This window comes from Aquarana catesbeiana, linkage group LG04 (genome assembly GCF_042186555.1).
Source record: "Aquarana catesbeiana isolate 2022-GZ linkage group LG04, ASM4218655v1, whole genome shotgun sequence".
In the NCBI taxonomy this organism is placed as follows: domain Eukaryota; kingdom Metazoa; phylum Chordata; class Amphibia; order Anura; family Ranidae; genus Aquarana; species Aquarana catesbeiana.
The window spans coordinates 124,746,959-124,766,857 of record NC_133327.1 but is presented as its reverse complement, the minus strand read 5'-3'; the positions used below and the strand labels follow the sequence as shown (position 1 = coordinate 124,766,857).

General features: G+C 42.0%; 1 protein-coding gene across 4 annotated transcripts in view; it reads left to right on the top strand.

The window, feature by feature from the left end:
* Nucleotides 1-19,899, top strand: part of EPHB1 (EPH receptor B1) — a 453,260-nt gene that overhangs the window by 143,104 nt on the left and 290,257 nt on the right. For all 4 annotated transcript variants that reach the window (XM_073625512.1, XM_073625507.1, XM_073625511.1 and 1 more), the window contains exon 2: nucleotides 17,775-17,839. In XM_073625512.1, the coding sequence (XP_073481613.1) occupies nucleotides 17,775-17,839 (65 nt within the window). The remainder of the gene's footprint in view (nucleotides 1-17,774; nucleotides 17,840-19,899) is intronic.

The window sequence follows — 19,899 nt, the reverse complement described above, 5'->3', positions numbered from 1 at the left end:
TTGGGAATAGCTGTTCTGCAACACAAAACCAGAGTCTCTTTTACTACATTTGACCAATACACAAAAATTATACACAAAGGTACATTAAGCATACATGGCAGAGATACAATTACTTTACTTTTCTGGTTTAGGATACTAAAGCTGGCCATACATGATTCTGTTTGAACAAAAGAAAACAACTTGATTCCCCCATCCACTCATGACTGTGTTCCGACAGTAGGGAGGCTTCCCCATCTTCAGAATACACTGATCAGTGCAGCTGACTACAGCCGGCGGTACTGTTAGAATGGCATTTATCCGACAGGATGGTTGTACAGAAGTCAATCCTTAGGAAGACTTCTGTACAACCATTGTTCCCATATGTGGATTGAAATTAGGTTGGTCCCTGCTGAATTTTGATACATCTATGGCTGGCTTAAAGTGTAAGTAAACCCCCCTATCGTCTTCAGCCAAGGAAGAATACATTGACCAACAGTGCAGCCTATTGGCTGCATGCGCTGATCGAGCAGACATTTTGCAATGGCCATACATGGATCAAAACTCGTTCAGTTCTTGCTGAATCACCTGAATCCATGTATGGCTTGAATTCCAGTTTAATTAACAGCGCTTCCATCAGAAACTTTGGAAAAGTTATTGGTTAGAGTTTTTTTCTTTGTAAACATACACACATTTCCTCAAAAGAAATGTACAGAGCTTTAATTACCCATAAAATAATGCAGCAAGTTGGTAGGTCTATCCTAATAAAAAGATGAAAGATGAAAGCCTCTGGCTTAGAGATAACCATTATTGGCAGGACCAACCTAATAAATGCATTCAGTGGAAATGGGAGTGTTTGGATATGATGATAATTTAATGAAGTTTGGCTAAAATGAATTTGTATGGAACAGTCTCTTCCCCAACATCTTGCGCTACAATTTGTTTTGTGATCATTGGTTTTGTATAGCCGACTATAGAAATACACTTTTTAATGATCAGTGATAGGATTTGATTAGTTTTCTCTGGCTCTGGCTTAATATGTATTCTAATTGGTTCATAGTAAGGTTTCCATCATTTGAATGTATAGCCACAGTTGTGTAATCACCTAGAAAAGTTACCATGGGGACTCCGCTGTTCCTGCAGTGACCATTGGGAAAGCAATGGTTCATACATTTCTATAAAGCTCAGTAAAAATTTGCAGGAAACTTGGATGCAATCCACAATATATACAATTTTTGGTTTTGAGTTTAGATACACTTTATCTGTCCTATGTTTCCCGTTTCAATTCTCTTTTTGGGGGGGTGGAGGCAGAGCTGCCCTTTGAAAGTAAGGAGAGATATACATATAACATATTGGATCAGGATTAATAAAGGGCCAAATGTGCCAGAAGTCATGTCCAGTGTGCTAATCATGTTCCCTGCCTTTTTTTCTGTGGGCAAGATAGACTGTCTGTTTTTTTTTTTTCGGCAACCTGTTTTAGAAACCTTTGCCTGGGATTGCATTATTCCCCTACATTTAATATGGCATAAGTAATTTGAATCATTTCTGTTCATAAACTTGCTCCATCTCCTTGAATTGCCTCAATTAATATAGCCATATGGCGGTGCAGTGCACATAATATCTCTGTATGTTATGGTTGCAGGACCTTCTGTCATTGATCTGTCTTCATATTCCGCCTTCAAAACAACAGACTTGTGTCAAGTAATGTTAGCTGCCCTGTCTGACCTGAGACAACCCTGATCGGAGAAAGGGCACGCCACCAGTGACAGGGCAGACAAACACACAGGGACACATTGTTACTGTAGAATTCCAGATCAGTGACGGTACTTATATATATCAATTTATGATTTTTATGTGCTACAGTAAAATTAAAACATTGTTAATGAAAGATAAATGCTAAAATTTGGCAAGTCCGAAGCAGCTTTAATATAGGAGAATTAATAGATAGGATTACTCTTCATACTGTATCTATGAAAAGTCTGTGATAAAATGTGAATATTCTACTGAAAATGCTAGGCACTTGGCTCTCCTACCAATCCAATGATATCATGGCTTTCTTATTCACAGACCTGGAGCAAATGTGCAGGTCATGAGTTTTGACTTTATTCTGAATGTACTTGCTGCCATTTTGGAAGGCGATCAGCATTGGCAACTCTTAAAAAGTTTTTAGTTTTGCCTCCAGACAGGCTTAGTTACATAATCACAACAATATTTTTCAATGCCACGGATTTACCAGTCAGGAACGTATAAAAGAATTCAAAAACTGACTATGTGTGTGGCCTTGTAGCAGCATGTCATAGGTAAACAGGTTTGAACGGAAAAAAAAAAAAAAGTGCCCCAATGATGCTTTAAGAGCATCCCCTAACTCTTAATGTTAGGTCTGCTGTCATTGTATAGTGAATGGGGTGAGCCCAGAAAGAATTAAAGTAGCCATACACGTATAGATTTCTTTTGTTCAGCCAGATTGTTGAACAATAGAAACCTAATAGATTTCTCTACCTGCACTAAACAATGCAGATGAAGGAATCGTGTCTGCCAGCTATTGTATTCTGACAGCCGGCACCCACAGCTGTCAGAATATCCAAAGACTCCTTTCACACTGGGGCCACGGCCACGTTAGCCCTGTTTAAGGGGCATCTTTCGGCCGTTTGCGGGACACTTTTAACCCCAAAGAAGGGGTTAAAAGCACCCATGTTGCGGCGCTTCCAAAGGCCTTTTTGAGGCACTTTGGAAGCGCTGCCCAATCATTTCAATTTGCAGGGCTTTTTAAGAGCGCTAAATACAGTGCTCCCAAACCACCCCAAATATACTGCTTGCAGGACTTTTCCTAACGCCCTGCCCTAGTGTGAAAAGTCACACTGAAATGAATGGGAGGTGGGTTTCAGGCGCTTTACAGGTGCTATTTCTAGCGTTAAATTGCCTGAAAACTGCCTTAGTGTGAAAGGAGTCAAACAGTGACTGCATCTGATTGAAAGCTGACAATTTTCCACCTGGCTCCTTTTACAAAAATCAGCCTTTGGCCAACGGCAGCTCAAATTTTGACAAGAACCAGACAAAATTGGAGCCATGTATTCAACCAGACTGCTCCTTACATATTACATAAATCAATTATTTTTGGTGCACTTTCCTCTTTTTTTGTGTCTACATAAATCAACCTTTCTTAACCCTTTTTACTCCAGAGGAACCCATAAAATAATTTTCAGGTCTCAGGCAACCCCTACCAAAAGGAATTCCTGAGGGGTCATTGGGAAGAATGCCCCTTACAGTACATTGTAGTCCCCTTAAAAATGCCCGCTTACAGTGGTGGTCAGTAGGCCACCTTTACAAACAACTAAAAAGATCATTAGTATTGTGCAGCTGGCTCTGCAAAGTGGTGTTGGATCCAGAACTATGTAGGCACCATCAGATGGGACCTCAGTCATCCACAGTTCAACACCTAGAAACTTCTAGATAATGCTAAAGTTTCACAAACCATTGGGTGCAAATGGCTGACATAGACCATTGGCCTGTGCGCACAGTCAATTTCAGAGGCATGGTTGCTCTACTAAAACCACTTGTAATTATTATCTCACAGTAGCGATCGATCACTATACATATAGAACAAATGGCTCCTTATTGACTGAGATAGAGAAGTAACATGTATTAGTGATTAATCACTAATGACCATCCAGTGCTCCAAATGTGCAATTATTCTCTACTACATGCTACTGCTACTTCATAAAGAGACATTTGTTTTAAATATGAAGATAACATTAACAGTTAATCTCTAGCACTTTAGTAGCACAGTAGCAAGTGTGGGTTTGAAGCCAATACAAACAATAGTATATTTTTGGAATAAAGGATACACCTGAGTACCCTTGTGTTACAGTTTATTTTATGGCTTGCGTCCACCTCTGTTTAGTGTCTCACTCTGTGGTGTTTTATCCTCCTACAAGGCTCAGTCGTAGAGTGGGAGATGTTACATTGGTTTGTAGGGTCACTTCCTTCTCTTATTTACTAGGCACAGTTGCCTTGTACTGTGCCTGTGTATGATTGACCCCTCACATTGTGCCAGTCCCGAGCATGCTTTACACCATCACCTCTGCCATCTAGACCAGGGGTCACCAAACTTTCCAAGCAAAGGGCCAGTGTACTGTCCTTTAAAATTTAGGGAGGCTGGACCTTGGCCAGTGGGGGTAGAAAATGCCCAGCATCACTGGGAGTAAACATTGCCTCAGGCTTGGTGGTCAGTGGGAGTGACAAAAAGTGCATAGTGCCTGTAGTTAGCAGTTGTTGGTATTAGTAGGAGGAATAGTGCCCCATCGCTGGTGTCAGTGGTGGGAATAGTGCCCACTAAAATGGAATAGTGCCCCATGGTTTTTGTCAGTGGGAGGAATAGTGCCCCATTGATGTTGAAGAAATTATGACCCACTGTTGGTGGTGAGTCATCATTATTGTCAGTGAGAGATATAGTACCCCAAGGGCCAAATAAAGGCAAGCAAAGAGCCACATCTGGCCCATGGACTACAGCTTGGAGACCACTGATCTAGACCATAGTGATCCGAGCTTCCAGGTAAGTGCTCCGTAATCTATGAGAGGTCTGTTCTCTGGTGCAATTCAGTGATTAAATATAGGTGTGCCGTACTGAGTACAACTGAACGGTGCCACAGGCTACCTCTAAATGGGCCAGGGCATGGTACATTCAACCGTGTTCAACACAGTATGAATTAATCATATTACTCAAGCAAACTTGACTTTTGGAGTCAAACATGCTTGAGTACGTATGTACACCCTGCTTTGGTGGCCTTCGATTCCCCCACATGGGGAAATCTTTTCCTTTGACACTGGATAATGTTCCTGGATCGGTCAGAAACCTGCACCCTTATCCCTCTTTTTGGGCATTGTTCAAGCTGGATAATGTCATCATGGCGATGCCGACATGCACAGAAAAGGATGTAAACAGATATGATGATGTCCCACTGCAGAATTATCATTGTTACCTATGTCTGTTGGTGCCTTCATAAAGCAGTCCCACCACTGATTCCTTCTCCATTCTAAACAATAACTGACACTCCAACTTACTAATTGCTTTCAGTGGGAGTTAGGCTATCCAAAGATGGAGCAATGAAAGCAAGTAATGCTCTCCACTACAGTCAGGTCACTAGTGGAGCATTTCATACAGTAGTAATAACAAGTCAACGGTATTTCTTCCACAAGGGAAATTTTCCCCTGGGCCAAAATAATGTAAGGTAAGAAATGCTACATATACATCTCTTGTCACTATTGGGCGAGTAACTGGTAAGGTGTTCGTAGCAGTCATGTGAGAATACGCATATATTTACACGACTATCAGGGAGATATTTGCTCATCTATGGCTAGTTGGACAATCTTCTTACTTTATTCAATGGTAGAGTCATCCTTCTAAGACTGAAATAGAAGAACTGCCCCTTTAAGCATGCGTATATCCTAACATACTGTATATTGAAATGTGAAATGAGAAAGTATTAGATATTTTCTTTCTACATAAAAACAGTTTGCATACTCTAGAGACATACTGAGCTGTCTGTAGCCTGGAAGAGCTGTGCTTTTTTTGCTTTCTTGCTAGTTTGATGAGCTTGCACTCTAATGTGTTGTTGTAATCCAGAGGAGAAAGAAGGAGATAATGGAAAGAGGGGTGGGGGACACAGACAGCTCCAGACAGAAAAGAATTGTTAAAGATAAACAGGCAGCAGTGTAAAACCCCTCATTTGTCATGCAGGAGCAGAGCTGTGTGACAGGTAAATGTTGCTTACACTAATCCCCAGTGTATTATAGTTCTGCTCAGCAGCTCAGATAAAGAAAGCCGCAGTTCTAGATAGAGACAGAGAAAGGAGGGAAGAAACTTGTAACCCCCCCATTCTGGCAGCACAGAGGAATAGGGGAGCCTACAAAGACAGAGAGGGAATCAGGAGAAGGGAGGGGACATTTATTGTCTTTTTCTGCCATATTCAACAACTCCTAACAATGGCTTGATGCTGAAATTTGAGGAACGATTGTCTGTGGGTATTAGGATAGCCACAAATTACCCACTTTTATGATATGGGGGGAATTTAGCAAGAATAAGAAGGCTATTTTATGCAGGAATATCCAGCAAATTGTACACCTATGCAGCAATGTCTTTTGTGTGGGGCTTATTCATTGTGATGTTAATGCACCGTAGCAGGTGCATGAATCTGTTTTATTAACGTTGGAAGCATATGATGCTTTGAGAGCTGTGAGGTCCTAAAGTTTTTTCACAACATATCAGTTGAGCTGCACTAAATAGATCAATGCAGGCTCAGCATAAGGGCACATAGAAATCAGTTGTTTTTATGTGCCCTGTTCACACCATGCTACTGTGTTGAGGTGCATTGCGTAAAAATGCAGCATGTCCACACTTCAACATATGTTACCACACTGCACACAGATGAAACACACGGTAGAGCATAGGGCTGAATGAAGTGCCATTTTGTGGTCAAGGTCATCCCACCCATGAGGTGGCACTCTTACAGCCATGGTGGAGGGCAGCACTGAGGCTGAAGTGTTCATACCGGACACTGAGTGTGCAGTGCTGCTCAATAATACTGACCATACAGGCAACCTGTGCTCCCAGCAGACCAGAAAACTGACCACACGGGGAGGGATGTGCTTCTATGCCCAACGTGGTCAGTTTGAAATAGAAAACAGGGGGACTAGTGGGATCACCAGGTATTTTATACAAAGGAAGCAATGCCAAGAGAACAGGATATTTTTCATACAAGTACATGGTACAGCAGGCACATATCAGGAATATGAAATGTTGGGATCCCATATTCTTTAATTGCATGGCTATGTGTTTTTTGGGATTCAAAGGAAAAAATCTGGAAAACAAATCAAAATCCCAGCCCCTTTAGTGCGGTTAAGTTACCTACAGCTTATTTGTGATTGGCTACTGTGCGTTTTGGTATGCTGCACCATGTAAAGTGGCCTAGTATATTATTAAAAAACGATACTTTACTAAGAAAAAACATGTTTGCCTAGATAAATATCTCTATGTAAAGCTTAAGTTGACCAATGGCCATGCACCCAAAGCCTGTGTGCTGAACAAAAAAATCTAACAAATTCCTTCATTCACACTAATCAGCACAGATGGAGGAACCTCTCACTGTGACTATTGTATTCTGACATCTGACACTGTCCTGAACAGTGCCTGCATCTGATTGGATCGTTTAGCCATCAATTTTCTGCCTGATGTTTCAATCAAAGGATGTTAGGCAATGGCATTTGCTCCATGTATGGTCAATTTTAGGTAGGGAATTACATGGCCAGTGTCTGCCAAGCGCATTGCGTGTGTTTACTGTAATTTAAAATTTCAAGCAGTCTGTTGGTTTTAATCAGATAAAGCCTGCCTATTGGGCATACACTGAGATAAGGGGATCAGCAATACAAAATCACTGTGTAGCACTACTAAACAAAAACAAACTGTGAAGATGTAATGAGTAAACATGCTCTGTGTATGCGCCCTATATATTTATGAAATCTTCAAAGATAGTTCATATATCAATGCGCATTGATAATGAGCATTTATATGAATTATTAAAAAGAAGAACATTAAAGGGAAGTCCAGTCAATAATGCAATGTCTACACATTCTTTTGTTTTGAATATGAACTTTTTTATTTCTTTAATGAAGTTTGAAGCCTCATTCCTGGCAAAATATGCACCCCCTTCCACACCCTTCCTACTACCCCCCCCCCCCCGATGCATCTTAAAAGTTTTTTTGTGCTTTTTTGTGCTTTAATGGTTTAGCAAGTTTCACGCATCTAAGTCTGTGGTCTAAGTTTCTGGTCAGGTAAAGTTTCCTCATACTGGGGATGGCTAACTCTGCACTGCAGATGGTCCCTATACCAGCCATTCCTACTGTCCCCTTGTGCTGATGTCACTCCTTTTCTGATTCAGAGATAGCCAATAAGAAGTGTCCATGAAGGACGAGAAGAGAAGACCCGGGGGTTGGGACTGCAGTGTCATATGACCTCAACATTGGGTAAAAAGCGAGTTTAGATGGGGTGATAGAAGGAGGATTACCATTATCCCGAAAATGGACTTTAAAACTCCATTTCTTCCAGTTCCCAAATGCTGCACTATTGATTTTGGTTTCGGTCTGTCTAGTTTTAGCTCAGATTACACAGTCTGCAATAGTTAGTGCTGTCCAGAACACATACCTCCCAACTTTTTGAGATGGGAATTAGGGACACCTACTAGCAGAAGTATGAAGGCCTAGGACACCCCTTAAAGAAGAATTAACCCTCAAAAAAAGATTAATTAAACCCACAAGGGCTTTTTTTTACCACTACTGTTCCTTTATATCGGCTTTTCAAATTTACAAATGCAGCAATTTAGGATTTGGATGAAAGGTTTAGCACTGGGAAACACTTTTTGAAAGATAAATAGTACATTTTATATACAACTCTATAGATCAGATCAAAATGAGGGACAAATGAGGAGGAAAAAGGGACAGAGGGACTTTGTTCCAAATCAGGGACAGCCCCTCGAAATCAGGGACAGTTGGGAGCTATGCAGAACATTTTTGGGTCATATTGGCCTGAAATCTAACATTGACCGTTCGTTTTGGACCAAACAATGCCTTCAAATGCAAAGACAGGTACAAGTAACCAATTTTTTTTATGGCTTGTTATTTGTTCAACTGAAATAGGTGTTTTATCTGTTGTTTTCCTTCACTGTACAGTACAAGTGCACAACCTAATAAGTTACTGATGATTCTTCGAGTATCCGGCTACCACTGTGCATGTCTCTGTGCACCAATTTAGCAATAACATCAGGTCATAATGTTTCCAGCTGTGAAGAAGAAATGCATTTGCTTTGTGAACACCACACATAGCATGGTGATGGGAGCAGGAGCACAATCTATTCGGGGTGCATATTGCACTTAGTACAGCAGTGATATTCTGAAATCACACTAAGGTGTCACACTGAGAGGCCAGACGGGGTAAGCCGTAGTGGTAATAAAGCTATCAAATGGACTTCGGACCGGACACTCCTTATCTATTGTCAACTTCATAAAGCAGCAAAAACAAACCATTTACAGTTTTCTGAATGTTCTTTGATGCTGTGTCAATTCTATGAGTGTATGAGTGTATTGCAGTACACAAATCATCTTTTATGGCCTATGGAACATAAATGAAAGAAGTAAATTGAAATATTCTCAGTCCTGCTCTGCAGGTACAGTACAGACAGTCTACATGTAAACAATGCAATGTTTAAGGTGGCTTGGGCCGGATGATACTGTAGCTCAAAGTACAGAACACATATTTGAAAGGCAATTAAGCGAAACCAAAGATTGGGAATTGAGCAATGTGAGCCACAGTTCCAACGGCTATTGATTCATTTTTGTACGAGGTGGAGAATCACAATCTCTACCTCATCCAATCAGAAGACATATTGTATATTTTTTAAAAAAAATACAAGGCATTTTGTGAATGGCGACTCCCGTTTGTCAGTGTAAAGAAAAAGCACAGGACCTGGAGGATTGTGGTGACTACCACAGTGATTGTCAGCTTCCCCAGTTGTCCCTCAGGTATGAGATATACATACTTACTGTACATTGTGCCAAACTGGACCAATGTAACTATGCAATATGCAATAAAGACCATACCACAAGTTCAGCTTTAAAGGGCAATTCCAAGACGGGTAACAAAACTGTATTGGTGGAATGGAGAGGGTGAACCTAGTGGAGGGAAATGATCAAAACTGGGGCAGTGCACTGCACATAAGCTTCCTGCTAGCGGTAGAACGCTTTCCAGAGAGTGGTAAAGTAGTGGTTGACAGGTGTTCAGGAGGCGCTACGGCCATTCCCTGATGACTAAATTTTTGTTTACATTTTCTCAATTTCCAGACTGCAATTTTACATTGCAGGATCGGGGCACAACTGTGAGCCAAGCATTTGGCTCCTGGTTACAGTGCAGCCCCATTGATCTTAATGAGTGAGTGTAGCTCGAGTTAAAAATGTCACAGCCGGCTTACGCATGTGTACAGTCCTATCAGGCTGTAATGTTAGACTTTGGTTGGATGATAAAACTTTGCCCCAGCTGCCTGTTTTTACTGAACCCCTTACCCGGCCACCCATGTGAAAGAGCACTTACACTGATCATTCATTGTTTTCTATGTGCCCTTGTAGTGACTGACATTGATCAGATGCAGAAATATGTCAGTCACTGCACATAGTGTGAGAGGGCCCTTAAATTGGACCTGTATTGAAATGATAACATGAAAGGAATCTGGAGAACAGTGCACCCTAGAAAATGTTTATTTTTGAATGCGGACCTACTTTTAAAGCATAACTGTACATGTCATACAACCAGTGGCGGGCGCTTCATTAGGGCCACCCCCCCAATCCATAAGCCTGGCCCCTAATCTACATGCAGGGTGCCAGATGCATGGATTTCTATGGGTTTTTTATTTATTTATTTATTTTTTTGAAGCATGTGCTTAGAGCCTGAGGCTTTAAGTGTCTTCAAAAAAGGGTGAGCTCAGGGTGCCGACCAATCGACTGACCGACCAAACGAACGGGGGGGGGGGCAATGATTGTTTTTTTTTTAACGCTCCCCCCCCAAAAAAAAAAAAAATTGGGCACCAGCAGCCACTGTATACAACCTTTCTCCTTTATTATGTATCCTAGCAAATGAAAAATTACTTATAACAATTTATATTTTCTTCAATTTTGATATCCTTTAAAGCAGCATTTTTCAACCAGGGTGCTGTGCCTTGGCAAAATGCCCAAAAATTGTATACAAGTTAGAAAGTGGACCAAGCCTGCCTTTTAGTTACAAAAAGCCACAGGTTTTCATTGCATTACATTTGTCGGCATCCTAACAACCAATGACGTCATTGGTTGATAAGGAGGACGACGTCATATGCCTACACATAATCCTCGTTTGCCTCTCTCCTGCTCCCCTCTGTCAGCACTGGGGTCATGGGGGAGAAACTGCGGGAGAAGAGAAACATCAGAATACTAGTTTGTACCAGTGTGCTAAGGTGTATTTGGTTTGAAAGATTAAATCACCTCTATGTTGGGTGTCCTACATGTGTGGATATTGCTGCATTATGTAAAACTCTTAGTTTAGTATTTACATTGGGAATGGGGGCCTCGAATTTTGCAGAATTTTAAAGGGTGCCTTGACTGAAAAAAAGGTTAAGAAACACTGCTGTAAAGTGACATATGCGCTTGCCTGAATTTTCATTTTGTTTCCCAATAAAGCCATCTGCTGACGCAGAGATCTCTGCATACAAAGTTCTATTAACAAAGCATTCCTTTTGATGTGGATGTTCTTGATCTTGTTTAAAAAGAGGATTGGGAATCATGGCTTTTTAATGAACTTATTATGAAGAACAAAATACTGTACCTGTAAAATTTTATTGTTTCATGAAGATGTGCTTTTACTGGCTATAGATGGATCGAAATTCAGCCGGTTCAGCAGGGACCGGAGCAAAATTAGATCCATCTATGGGCAGGCTGGTTGTACTGAAGTTGATTTCTCGATCAATCAGTCTGCTGGAAATTTTTTGCCGAATCAGTGCCTCCAACTATAGCTGTCAGGGCCGATGAGTGTATTCTGATGGTGGGGAAGCCTTCCCGCTGTCAGAATACAATAGTTCCGTGGGAGGGATTCACCTCCAAGGTGTGGATGGGGAATCAGTACATTTTCTTTTGTGTAACCCACTGGTTGAAAGAAAATGAATCCCGTATGGCCTGCCTTAGTGGCTATTCCAAAGAAAAAAAAAATCAGAGAGTGATGTAACAATATAAGGAAAATAGAAAGAGTTAACACCTACAAAAAAAAAACTTGGCTTAGGTATATTAAAGATGATGATTATTTTTTCTAAGATGAAGCTGATGTGCAGAAAGTGGCTGTATTGAGATAATAGTTCACGCGGACCTCATCGGAGCGATATGGTTCATCCCTAGTGATGGAAAGAGAAGAGAGTGGAGTTAGTGATGTGCGGAGTGATAATGAAATGGGAGTCACTGAACCATAATTCTCTGTTCCTCGCCAGCCATAATCGAAATCCATAACTCAGCCTGTTCCTACATTATCAGTTCATCAAAGCTGACATCTCCGGTCCCTTTTTTTGACCTCTTGCAACTAAGACTGCCTGACATAAGAGACTAAATAATAAAACATTGTGGGCATATTTAGGGTGAGCCCCGACCTTTTCTTAGATTCCCCAGAATAATGATTTCTGCTTTTTTTTTTTTAATACCAAGACAAGATGTATAAATAATATCTATAAAATACTACCTTCCAGCTTTAACCTTAGAGAAGCTAATCCAATCAGTTAGTTTGAGGACTGTTGTTCCAGTAAAATTTCAGTGTAGTATTTTACCGGAAGACCATTAAGTATAGTGGTCTATAAAAAATATCCACCAGTCTGAAGGCGACATATTTACAAGACATTTGATGCCCACCAATCATTATTACTATATTAGGTTTAAAGTGCTGCATTGATGAAAGGCAATAATTGACTGTGGAAGCCACTGTTTGTTTGATGCCCTATAGAGGTAAGGCTTCTTTAATAAAAACTTAAATCTTTAAAAAATATACATATATATGCTCAATAGCTACAAATACTGTAGCCGCTAACCTTTTAAAAAATAGCTATTTAGAAGTTCCTGGAGTCCAGCTCTGTTTTCCCGCAAGCGGTTCTTTTCACTTCGGATCCATGGTGCCACCATGTTGGATTTGGTAGCCGGCTGTGACTTCCTGAGGAATCACACCCGGCTCCCCACTATGCAGATTGTGCTGCACAGGGAGATTGGTCCTGCAGCCTCCTGGGACATGTGATGTGTCCTAGGAGGCTGCGGGTGAGGAGGAGGCAAAGTGAGTAACACAATTCTCGCCTGGGTGACATAAGAGAAAGTGGGTTCCTGTCATAAAACGTACCTGCTCCGTGTAAAAAAAAATTCAAAAGTGTTTGGGGTGTTTTGTTTTTGAGTGAAGGTCTGCCTTAAGGATAAAGAACGTAGGTGAAGAAGATGAAAGACATAATTAAATTTGCAGCTACATTATGATCAACGTTAAGGCCTCCATCACACTATACGTGCAGAAAAACTGATGGAAATTGACACGCAGATTTCACTTGTAGAGACATCCGGTTACATTAGTTTTCACGTGAGCTTCAGTGAGTTTTTTACCCATTTTTTTTTCTGCACAGAAAAAAAAACATTAAACCTTAAAGCAAAGCTTTCCAGCATTTGTGCATGCGGGAGCCGCTGTTCAAGGCACAGGCTTCTAAGGGAACAGCGAGTTTAGGATAAATTTACTGTACCTTTTAGGTAGGAGTTATTATAGGCTTACCTATAGGTAAAATCAACCAAGGGAGTTTACTCCCACTTTAACTTCTGTGTAGAAAAGTTAGGTCATCAGGCTGGCTATACATAAATAAATAAATATACCGTGCTAAGTGTTACAAATGTTAAATAAATATCACATTTGAAAACTGATGCAACTTTGAAAAATCGCTAAAAAGTCCTATGCAGATCATTTACGCTGAGTGCCACAAAGATTGAATAGATATCACATTTGAAACCTGGTGCGTTTTTAAAAAATCGCTAGAAAGTCCCATACAGAAGATTTGTTGCAAACATCAATAAACTTGAAGCAATAAAAAGTTCCAAATCCCAATTAAAGTGCTCGTGCTCTACAAAGTGGATGTGAATCCATGCTTGATAAGTGCTTGATATGTGCTCACAGGACAGTGCCCCCACATGGATGTGAACTCACCCCTCCAAATGGACCAACTATTTCTAGTTTGGTCAAAAACGCATGTGGGGCAGTCCCCGTGGATTTTCTGTGGACTGATGTGGTTCGGGATCAATACTTCCTCATATGACTGGATATGATAAAGAGAGCCTCATTCCTCCATATATTAGTGTCGTTTGGGGTAGATGTTCCTCATGCAAATGACAGAAAAAGCCTCATTGCGCAGCAACATTTTTAAAACATTTATTCCATATATAAAACATAGTAATTAAACTCACATGTAAGGGTGCCTGTAAACCTGACACCCAGTGTGAACAGCAGGTAAGTTCCTAGGAAATCCGCGCAATTGCAGTGGTATGCCGTCGCCGCGGTTTACTGGTTGATTTCCGGGACTGGAAGTGTGTCGTGATGACACGATGTTGCAGACCAACCCCTACGCGCGTTTCAGCCAATCAAATGGGCCGTCTTCAGGAAGTTGAGGCTGGCTATACAAACTAGCAGGGCTGTGTAAATCTTAGAACGGGGTGGACAAAAATGCAAATCTTTAGGCAGGTGAGACAGCAAGCATGTATGTATTTTTAGGTGTGTATTTATCTGTTTGTCTTTAATTCAGCTTTAAAGTGGTTGTAATCGTATCCCTCTATAATGTATACTTGTCTCAATTAAGAGCACTTAGGGGCAGTGGCGTCACTAGGGTTGATGTCATCAGGTGTGGAAAAAATTGGTGTCACCCCCTCTCCACCAACTATAGTCCCTCCTCAGTACAGACCCTCCACCTCAGTACAGACCGCCCTCCACTAACTACAGACCCCCCTCTCTCAGTATAGACCCCCCACAAAGTACACATCCCCCCCACAGTACAGACCCCCCTCACTAAGTACAGACCGCCCTCCATCAGTATAGACCTCCCCCTAAGTACAGACACCCCTCACTAATTATAGACCCCCTTTCCTCGTATTGACCCCCTCCACTAAGTACAGACCCCCTTTCCTCAGTACAGACCCCCCCCACTCAGTACTGACCCCCACTCCCTCAGTACAGACCCCCCACCATCAGTATAGACCCCCCTCAGTTCAGACCACGCTCATCAGTATAGACACCCCCCCCAATCGGTACAGACCCCCCTCCCTCAGTACAGAACCCCCTCCCTCAGTATAGGCAGTATAGTACAGACCCCCCTCCCTCAGTACAGAACCCCCTCCCTCAGTATAGGCAGTATAGTGCAGACCCCCATCAATATAGACACCACCTCAGTGCAGACCCCCCATCAGTATAGACACCCCTCCTCAGTGCAGACCCCCCATCAGTATAGACACCCCCCTTAGTACAGACCCCCCATCAGTATAGACCCCCCCATCAGTATAGGTGTGTATTTAGCTGTTTGTCTTTAATTCAGCTTTAAAGTGGTTGTAATCGTATCCCTCTATAATGTATACTTGTCTCAATTAAGAGCACTTAGGGGCAGTGGCGTCACTAGGGTTGATGTCATCAGGTGTGGAAAAAATTGGTGTCACCCCCTCTCCACCAACTATAGTCCCTCCTCAGTACAGACCCTCCACCTCAGTACAGACCGCCCTCCACTAACTACAGACCCCCCTCTCTCAGTATAGACCCCCCCACAAAGTACACATCCCCCCCACAGTACAGACCCCCCTCACTAAGTACAGACCGCCCTCCATCAGTATAGACCTCCCCCTAAGTACAGACACCCCTCACTAATTATAGACCCCCTTTCCTCGTATTGACCCCCTCCACTAAGTACAGACCCCCTTTCCTCAGTACAGACCCCCCCACTCAGTACTGACCCCCACTCCCTCAGTACAGACCCCCCACCATCAGTATAGACCCCCCTCAGTTCAGACCACGCTCATCAGTATAGACACCCCCCCCAATCGGTACAGACCCCCCTCCCTCAGTACAGAACCCCCTCCCTCAGTATAGGCAGTATAGTACAGACCCCCCTCCCTCAGTACAGAACCCCCTCCCTCAGTATAGGCAGTATAGTGCAGACCCCCATCAATATAGACACCACCTCAGTGCAGACCCCCCATCAGTATAGACACCCCTCCTCAGTGCAGACCCCCCATCAGTATAGACACCCCCCTTAGTACAGACCCCCCATCAGTATAGACCCCCCCATCAGTATAGACACCCCCCCCTCAATGCAGACCCCCCATCAGTGTAGACCTCTCCCTATCAGTATAGACACCCTCCCCTCAGTGCAGACTCTCCCATCAGTACAGGCATACCCCACTTTTAAGTACACAATGGGGTTTATTTACTAAAGCTGGAAAGTGCAAAATCAGGCTCACTTCTGCATAGAAACCAATGAGCTTCTAATCCCAGCTTGTTCAATTAAGCTTTGGTAATAAAACCTGGAAACTCATTGGTTTCTATGCAGAAGTGAGCCTGATTTTGCACTTTCCTGCTTTAGTAAATAAACCCCATTGTGTACTTAAAACTGGGGTATGCCTGTATAGACCTCCCCTCAGTGCAGACCCCCCCATCAGTATAGACCCCCCTCAGTGCAGACCCCCCATCAGTATAGATCCCCCCATCAGTATAGACACCCCCCTCATTGTAGATCACCCTATCAGTATAGACACCCCCCTCAGTGCAGACCCCCTCCATCAGTATAGACCCCTCTCTCCCATAGCGCCCCCCCTGCACATGTCCATCTACATATAGTAAAGTGTACAGACCTCAGAACAGCGCGGACGGATATACACAGCGGTGTATGTCTCTCGGGCTCCTCCTGTGTGGATGTAAACAGAGAGGAGGGGGAGGTGGCTTCAGTCCAGATCAGTGTAGGGCAGCAGGTGGTGTTAGCGACAGGTGTCATACCCCTGCCCCCCCCCCCCCCAGCGACGCCACTGCTTAGGGGTTGATTTACTAACAGCAAATAGACTTGAGTTGCTCCAGAGCTTGGTAAATGAGCAGAAGCTCTGCTGACTTCCATCATCCAATCACGTGCAAGCAAAAATGCTGTTTTTTTTATTTTACTTGCACGTGATTGGATATTCCTTGCAAATTGAAGCTTTACCTCATTTACCAAGCTCTGGAGCTTTGCAAAGTGCACAGTGTGTTTGCCTTTAGTAAATCAACCCCTAAGTGTAATTTCTGTCTGCTGAATCACTTCTATCAATTTTTATTGACACCAAGAGAATAATGGTGACAGGGGAGGGAGCTACAGCAGATTGACAGCCTCAGCTCCATTTTTGTGTGCTGTGTGGAGGGAAAGGTATCTTTTCCCTCCAATCAGCTCTCAGAGCTCTCATCAGTGAGCTCTGAAGTGTGTAATTTCAGCTCTCTGCCCCCTTTTTTCTGACAACTCAGACGAGCTTTAAAATCCAGGACTACAGATGGATGCAGAGAAGAGAAATCTGCAGATAAAACAGGTACAACATATGTAGGAGAATTTGTTTCATCTTTGTGTATCACCTGAAGCCAGTCACTTCACTGGGTATATGTAAGGGTTTACATCCACCTTAAATAGATAGAAACCAGGAACAAAAGTGTTTTCTCATAATACAGGCGGCTGTGTATGTTGTATGCCTACACAGGATATGCTCTCTAGTAGGGAAAGCAGTACAAATATATGTTTGGTGAGGTTGTCGAGTGTGATATATACAGTATACAGATTTACATATCAGATTGTCCCTTGTTCTTTCAGAGAAAATGCCAAATATCTATTTTTAGTGAATTTTAAAACGAATATTGCATAATTGACCTGGCATTAATGAGCACAAGTGATGGGTTCTCTTCATATTTACTAGTCATTTATTTATCTATGCTTAATATAATTCAGTGGGTTGACACAGCAGAGATCTGAGAGTAAAAATAAGAGGCAGCTACGGTGAGAAATATGTAATTTTATCAAACTGTGAAAATAAACTGCAGATTGGCTAATGATGTGAAAATCACTTTCATTGTGTGTTATATTGTGTGGAACTAAATTGATAAACCATAGGTGCAATCCCAAAAGGGACAGGCTGTGCCCATGTGTCCTAACTCCCAATGATTAAATGTTTTTTCTTCCTTGCAGAGACCTTAATGGACACAAGAACGGCCACAGCGGAGCTAGGCTGGACGGCAACTCCTTCTTCTGGGGTGAGTACTTCCAAGTGAGATCTCCAGTGTGTTTTGCAGGGCCAGTCCACCCCTGAAGTTGATATTTTGTTATAAGCGGCATCTGGTGGGCTGAGATGTCCCTTGAACTCATATCTTTTGGAGTGCCCATTGGAGATTTTGCCCTTGCCATAGTTCCTTGGTCTGTTCCCCACCATTGTCTTCTTATTTTGCGTTCCTGCCATAGGCATGAGCACAGGGCGTGCCCCATGTGGTGCATATCCCCCCTGTTTAGACCCCTGATATTTCACCAAAGCCCTCTAATATAGCTCCTAAAAACATTAAATAATAATAATAAAAAAAATAAAATTGTGAAAAAAAATAAAATTGTGAAAAAAAATAAAACCTACTGACACCAATCTTTGCCCTATTGCCACTGTCCACTGCTCTACTGACACCATCAGTATGTATACACACATGCACACACACGCATATGTGTTTGAGCTTTGGGGAGCACACCCTAATGCAATAGGTTGTTCACACCTATGGTTCCTGCATAATATAATATAAATAATAAATAACATATAATATAAATTGAGAATCCAACAGATTTATCTCTTCTAATGGCTACTGGTTATTAATTAAACTCCTTCTATTGGAAACCTTGAGAGATATAAGAAACTGTTAGGTGTTTCAGCTTTCCAAAAAACTACTGAAAAGGTTAAATTTAAATTTGCTAAATACAGTCCAGTAGACATTAACACAAAAAAGATGTGCAATTTTTTTTTTTTAAGCAGCCACAGCCACAAGTATAAAAGCCTCTTCCCTGCCAGTATGCTGCAGAGAAGGAACCATGCTCTCTGTGTGAAAGTAGTAGTCTTTCCGAAGAGATGCCAGCATGCTGCAGAGAAGCTCTTAACTCTACAAAACATGCCAAATAAACACTCATTATCAAACTCGGAAAAATCCCAACCGAAGACACCATTTCTTTATATTGAACGGTACATTAAAGCAAATATAAAAAAATCTTTAGGCAGACTATGAATTGAATCAAGTGATTCCTAGAATAAACTATTTTTCTCCACCAAGTGTTCTGCGGAAATTTTAAGGACCTCCAACGTGGTGAACCACAATACGATCAAACAACTGTTACTATTACTTTATATTATTACACAGCACTTTTAACACTGTACATTCACACCAGTCCCTGCCCTCAAGGAGCTTACATCCTAAGGTCCCCACCACACATTTACACATACTAAGGCCAATTTAGACAGGACCCAATTAACCTTGCCAGCATGCATTTGGAGTGTGGGAGAAAACCAGTGTGCCCAGAGAAAAACCCACATAAGCACAGGGAAAACATGAAACCTCTGTTCAGCTAGTGTTCCGACTGGGATTAGAATGAAAGACTACAATGCTTTAAGACAGAAGTGTTGACCACTAAGCTGCTGTGCTTCTTTTATTTTTTGCTCCCTGGTGATTGGAGAGCTCTAGCTGGTACTATGGCAGACCGTTGCAGAGAGACCTCTGCTTCCATACAGAAAGTTTCCTTGCCTGCAGCATGCTGGCAGGGAACAGGTCCCCTCAGGCTGTGGTTGTTTTCTAAAGAAAATTAACTAAGAGACTTTGCACGCCTTTGTTTTGATACACCTGAAATTTATTTCACTGATTATATCTGAAAGTTCAGTTGGGCTTTTAATAGTCTTGAATGTTACTTTAAATCTATTCTAAATTAGCTTTAATCAGTAAAGTAGCCGACAGAGCAATGGTATCATTTAAAAGATAGTAAAGCTTGAGCCTCGTACACACGATCGGACTTTCCGACGGGAAATGTTCGATGACAGGCTGTTGGCCGTAAATCCAACCTTGTGTATGCTCCATCGGACAATTGTTGTCGGACTTTCCGCCAACAAATGTTGGATAGCAGGTTTTCAAATTTTCCACCAACAAATGTGTGTTGTCAGATTTTCCAAGTGTGTGTACACAAGTCCGTCAGACAAAAGTCCAAAGTACAAACACGCATGCTCGGAAGCAAGGACGAGCCGGAATTGGTCGGTCTTGTAAACTAGTGTTTATAATGGAGAATTAACATTCGTGAC